This window comes from Echinops telfairi, unplaced genomic scaffold, assembly GCF_000313985.2.
Source record: "Echinops telfairi isolate 266 unplaced genomic scaffold, ASM31398v2 ScPeMD7_7420;HRSCAF=8458, whole genome shotgun sequence".
Classification (NCBI taxonomy): Eukaryota; Metazoa; Chordata; class Mammalia; order Afrosoricida; family Tenrecidae; genus Echinops; species Echinops telfairi.
Genome location: NW_022111320.1, coordinates 50,334,778 through 50,341,082, shown reverse-complemented (window position 1 = coordinate 50,341,082; position 6,305 = coordinate 50,334,778). Strand labels below are relative to the sequence as shown.

Genomic DNA, 6,305 nt, shown 5'->3' with positions numbered 1-6,305 from the left:
CGACCCCCAAAGGGGTCACAACCCACAGGTTGAGAACCACTACTCTAGATGGTCCAAAAGAGACATTCAGAGTCAAAGACGGTGACCAGAGCAGAAGTCAAATGCAGCCCATCTTCCCTGCTTTTTCTCTGTACCCAGATTTTCTCACACCCGGTACCACTAAGGGCCAGAGTTACAGGGAGCTCTTCGATACCAGTGAGATCCTCTCCATCATCCACTCTGGACACAGACCCACATGCCCACAGGCCTCAATACAATTTGGCTTTGTTTATCATTACATTTAGGATCTCACAACCCTCAGTTGGCAGATCTTTATTTCATGAAACACATCACTATATGTATGTCAAGTACTTTGAAGCTACACATTCGTATTTCCCAAACATCATGGGTAAGTCTCTTTTGCTAGCCTCTGTAAGCTTGTGTTCATGAGAGAAACTTCTAGGTATCTCCCCTACACAGGACCACAAAACAGGTTCAACAGATAACCACTCGATTGCACTATGTACTGAAACCTCATGCTGCCGGGGAGTCAAGTTCTCCTTTATGTTTGATATAAAGTTAAAGAATGCAGTAAATGTGTCAGATAATTTTATCCTTGCCTCACATACAGGGCTGGGGGTGGAGGAAATGCAAAACAAAGGTCAATGATGTTAGGGTTTTCTCCCAGAGGTAGAATGAAGGCCAAGCTGTGTCTTAATGTCAGTAAGTCCAGACATAAAGGTGGTTGTCAGGTGCCTTCAAATCCATTCCAACTCACGGTTAAATAAAGCACACAAGTCCACAACCTCAGTATTTCAAAACACATCCTGGAGGCATTTTTTTCAACAACCATCTAAGGGTTTCAGAGACCCAAGACGTGAAGTGTAAACATGAATCTGCTGGTCTGGTTAGATAAACTCTGTATCTGTGTGGTCTGGCACTCAATAAGGTAACTCTGGCAGCAATCTGGTTTGTGGCCTTCTACTTTAACTATTTGTGACCTGTTTCAACTTTAAACATCAGTATGCTTTTTCCCCTAAGCAGAATGCCATGCTGTGGTGAAATTATTTTTTAAACCGCAAGTCCCCAAGTCCCCCTAAAGAATGTTAGTAAATAACAACCACTTCTCCACTATTCCTACCCAAAGACCCACAATAAAAACTGTAAAATTCTAGCAAGTTTCTATTCAAATTTTAAATTAATCGTCAAAGCACACATTTCTTGAGTCCTCTGCCCAGAGGACGTAACCCACCAGAGGGCAATAAGCCCTGCTACAGAAGGAAAGGTCAGGCACATACAACACATGGGCCTTTCCCTAATATACAACCAGTGCTTGTCTTTTTGAAAAATATTTTGACTTACAGAAGAAATTTATTACTTGACATCCCAGAGCACTTGAATACTGATGTGTTCATTGTTCAAAATAACACAAGTACATGCTAATTTTATCTGAGGACCAAGACACATACTGAGTAGCCTATGCTCCTGACAAGAGCTCCCCCCAAGGAGAACCATAAGCATAGCTGGTTGCTGCTGCTTCACCTTTTCACTGTCCCTACATTAACAACACAGCTTGCAAATAGATTTCCCCCCAGGGAAAAAAATCCAGCAGCCCACCAAAACTGTCACCAGCCCTTCCCACACTTACCAGTGCCATAGGGAGGATGCAGCTGATGGCAGTGAGCATCAACGGCCTGAAAAAATACAGGTGGTAGTTTCAATTTTTATTTAAAATTCTTACTTGCCAAATGCCTGAAATCTGTTACATGAATGGGTCTCCATGGCTCAGCCTGAGCTAAGCTGGCTGTGTTAAGTGGTCTAATCACATCTGTTAAATACTAGTTACTGCACTAAAAAGTAGAGGTGAAGGATGGGAGGGAACTGTGGGCCAGCCTCGGACCTGTGGTAGCCAGGGACAGATACAGGAAAACTGGCTAAAATAACTCAAGATGGATGGATTTGTAACTTGAGAGATTTGAAGAGAGGCAACAAAGTACTGGAGGGATAAGAAATAAAAAGAGGTTAAAGCACAGAGGCAAAGGAGTAGGTGAACACCAGCCTAGAATGAGACAAAATCCACATTGGTGGTAGTAGTGGTGGGGTCTCACAGGGCCAGGCTCACCTTCAAGCCTGATTTGAGAAGGAATTCCACACCTCCCATACTTAGCACCCATATATACAATTAGCCTCTAAAAGGTCAGCTCTCTGCTCCCTTTCAATTTCTCTTTAGGTCCACAAAGGGAGAACTAATTGATAATTAATTGAAGAACCTACATGCTATTCATGCTTTTAAAAAAGATTTGAATGGAGAGAGGGTGGGGTGGAAAGGGGGTACCAATTACAAGGATCTACATATATCCCCTTCCCTGGGGGACAGACAACAGAAAAGTGGGTGAAGGGACACATCGGACAGTGTAAGATATGACAAAATAATAATTTATAAATTATCAAGGGTTCATGAGGGAGGGGGAAAAATTAGGAGCTGATGCCAGGGGCTTAAGTGTGGAGCAAATGTTTTGAGAATGATGAGGGCAACGAATGTACAAATGTGCTTTACACAATTGATGTATGTATGGATTGTGATAAGAGTTGTATGAGATCCTAATAAAATGAGTTTAAAAAAGCCCCAACAGATTTGAAGATTTCCCATGTGTCTAACTTTTACTTAGTCCTGTTATGGTCTCCAAGCATTAAAATCAATAACGAAAAACAAAGCCCCCACTAAATAAAAGTTTACATATGCAAAATATAAAATAAAAAAAAAATTAAGTCATCATTCACTGACCATTATATTTGGAAAAGTTCCAAACATCTACAAAAGTACAGAAACCATGATCCTATCAGCCAGCTCCAACATCAACTCATGACTAGGCTCACTTTATCTTTACTCGTCCTTCCAGCGCACTGTCAAGTCAACCCAGCTAGCATATATTTTATGGTGTATTACCATAAAAATTCTCTGGGAAGTACTTATTAGAAAAGACTGGTGCCACAAAGGCAGCATGACCATTATTTCAGTAATGCAAGGTCATATGTAGCAACTACAAGCAAAAGAAAGGCATGTGGGAGCTACTGTCCGTTGAACTGTACACAGCACAACATAGTCTATCATGTAACTTCAGACTCAAGCCATCTTGTCCAGATTATCTTAAACAATGTTATTATCTCTTCCAACTGATTCTGTGAAGAAGCAAAGAAGAAGGACCTACTCCTTTAAGTTTACTTAAAATATATGACCCAGCTTTTATTTCGAGATAAAATCTATTCTGTTCAGAATAGAACCTCCTTGAAAGCAGAGATTTTTTGGTCTGTTTCCCTCTCCGCAAAATCAAAGTACCTAGAACAATGCCAGTGCTGGCACGACCCCTCTTACGGCTTGCCATCCAGTCTCAGGACACTCCACACCCACACCCAGACATACACCAGTTTCTCCCAGGGAAGTTAAAAATGGATGGAGGATCAAGAGGTCTCCTGAGAGTTCGAAAGGACAGAGACCATGACATAAAGTTTGAAGAGGTAAAAACCAAACATATGGGGGGGTTAGAGAACAAGCAATGGGAAGGCTTTAGGCTGGAGTCTGGAGAAGCCACTTCAAACTGCAACAGAGTGAGTTAAAGTGGTGCTTTGGGTGAATATATTCCTTAAAACATCAAGTAGAAATAGAAAATATATTATTTATACTTTTTCTCTTAACCAATTATTAAAATGAAAGGACAGAAACTAAAGAGGACTTAATTTTTTTTTTTTATTGAAGTCAAACCTTTTCTCTCTTTCAGCACCCATCTGAAAATTAGTACGCCAGATGACTGCAAGGAAACATTTACTGGGAGTAACCAATTCTTATATCCAATTAGTAATGAACAAAGAAAATAAAATGGTTAATAAATGGTACTTGACAGAAATGTGGGTGAAGGGAGACAAAAGAGAGTGTAAGATATGAAATAATAATAATAATAATATATAATTGATTAAGGATTTACGAGGGCAGGGGAGGGAGGGGAAAAAAGAGGAGCTTCTACCAAGGGCTCAAGTAGAAAATGTTTTGGAACTGATGGTAACATGTGTGCAAATATGCTTGATACAATTGATGTATGGAATGTTGTTTAAGTGACCCCAATAAAATGATTTAAAAATAAATGGTACTTAAATGAAAGGGAGCAACACCTCAAAAGCCCATTTCTCCCTGCCCCTCCCCAGTCTTTCTGTACAGCAGGTACTTGAGTTATTTCTCTAGTTTTCTCTGGGTGCTGCCAACATCACCGAGCACACCACAGCACTCTACCAGATGGAACTTACTTACACCAGACCCACTGGGAGAAAATAAGGCTGTACATGCCCTCATAAAGATTACATGAAACTCAGGACTGAGGAACCCGCAGGGGCAGCAAATAGCATAAGGGTTTCAGGGTGCAGAGCGCACAATGGTGTCAGGGAGTCCAGAAGAAAAATGTTTCGAAACTGATTGGGTAGCAATTGTACAATTCTGCTTGACATGACTGAACTATGGAATGATATGTATTAACTCCCAATGAATAATAAAAAATAGGGGGAGAAAAGGGGAACCGATCGCGATGATCGATGTACAATTCCTCCTTCCCCCAGGGAAATGAACAACCGAAAAGTAGGTGAAGGGAGACGTCGGACAGGGCAAGATATGACAAAATAACAATTTATAAATTATCAAGGGCTCATGAGGGAGGGGGACAGGGGGAGGGAGGGAAAAATGAGGACCTAATGCCGGGGGCTTAAGTGGCGAGGAAATGTTTTGAGAATGATGAGGACAATGAATGTACAAATGCGCTTTACACAATTGATGTAGGTATAGACAGTGATGAGTTGTATGAGCCCCTAATAAAACGATAAAAAAAAAAAAGAAACATACAACTTTCCTCTAGTTCTTTAATGCTTCCTACCCCCCACTATGCATGATCCCAATTCCACCTTACAAATCGGTTGGACCAGAGGATGTGCACTGGTACAGATAGGAACTGGAAACAAAGGGAATCCAGTACAGATTCAGCACCAGCGGTGAGAGTGGCGATACCGGGAGGGTGGAGGGAAGGTGGGGTAGAAAGGGGGAATCGATCACAAGGATCTACATATAACCCCCTCCCTAGGGGACAGACAACAGAAAAGTGGGTAAAGGGAGACATCAGACAGTGTAAGACATGACAAAATAATAATAATTTATAAATTATCAAGGGTTCATGAGGGAGGTGGAGCGGGGAGGGAAGGGAAAAAAACGAGAAGCGATACCAAGGGCTCAGTAGAAAGCAAATGTTTTGAGAATGATGATGGCAATAAATGTACAAATGTGCTTGACAATGGATGGATGGATGGATTGTGATGAGTTGTAGGAGCCCCCAATAAAATGATTTTTTTAAAAAGTTAGGTTGCTAACTGAAAGAATAGCAGCTTAGGATGTGAGAGCAATCTGGCTACGACATCTGTCACCCCACTGATCGCCAGGGTTGATTCTGCTGATCTGGCTGGCTAGGCAGGTTTCCCCTTCCTCCCTTACTGCTCCATGTGCGTCCCTCCCGAAGCTGCACACGGTTGCAGAGGGCAACCTTCCCTGGCTGCACTCCCTGCTAGAACCTCCAAACAAGTCTGGAGAACAGCAGCTTAAACTCACATGGCAACTCCATGGCAGAAAGACCTGGTGGTCTGCCCTCATAAAAACTACAGTCTAGGAAAGCCCCTGGGTGGTTCTGCCACACTCGGCCACTATGGGTTGGGCCAATGCAACAGCACCATACTGCCCTGTCCTTTCCCTCCCAAGCCCCAGTGTTCTGGCATTTAAACTATAATTTTGAGCTTCTCATGCACTTTCTTTATAACTTTAAGATACAGTTACCACCAACAGAATCGTCTCTTCTTCCTGTGGTTTCCACATCACTATCGTTGGGCCAAAGGAAAAGTCCTACATTACGCACAGCTACATCACCTTCACTTGTCTCTGACTATGCACACCCATGCCACCTGTTTGCTTTATATTTATATCATGGTTTCTGTGCATGCTTCATTGTCCTGCTTTGCCTGAAAATTCTGTCATACCCAGTAAAATGTCCTAGGCGTTCTTTATCATGCCCCTAGTTTATTTGTTCCACCTACTACTTGGAATCCATTCTATACTTACTCTTAAAGACCACTTTCTTGCATCTCACAAATTTAGGCTGAATGTTTCCCAGGTCTATTTTATAGCTGACAGGAGAGTCTTCACTGAACAGCTAGGTTTATTCAACCAATTCCTGTTTCTTAGATTCTTTTTTTTTTTAAATCATTTTATTGGGGGCTCGTACAACTCTTATCACAGTCCATACATA

General features: G+C 41.8%; 1 protein-coding gene across 2 annotated transcripts in view; it reads right to left on the bottom strand.

Moving 5' to 3' along the window:
- ARIH2 (ariadne RBR E3 ubiquitin protein ligase 2) overlaps positions 1 to 6,305 on the bottom strand; it is a 55,209-nt gene that overhangs the window by 34,388 nt on the left and 14,516 nt on the right. Inside the window, exon 2 of one of the 2 annotated variants that reach the window (XM_004703972.4) lies at positions 1,628 to 1,673. The exons of the other annotated variant lie outside the window; for it this stretch is intronic. Coding sequence (XP_004704029.1) covers positions 1,628 to 1,666 — 39 coding nt within the window. The 5' untranslated portion in view covers positions 1,667 to 1,673. The remainder of the gene's footprint in view (positions 1 to 1,627; positions 1,674 to 6,305) is intronic. 2 annotated transcript variants of the gene reach the window in all.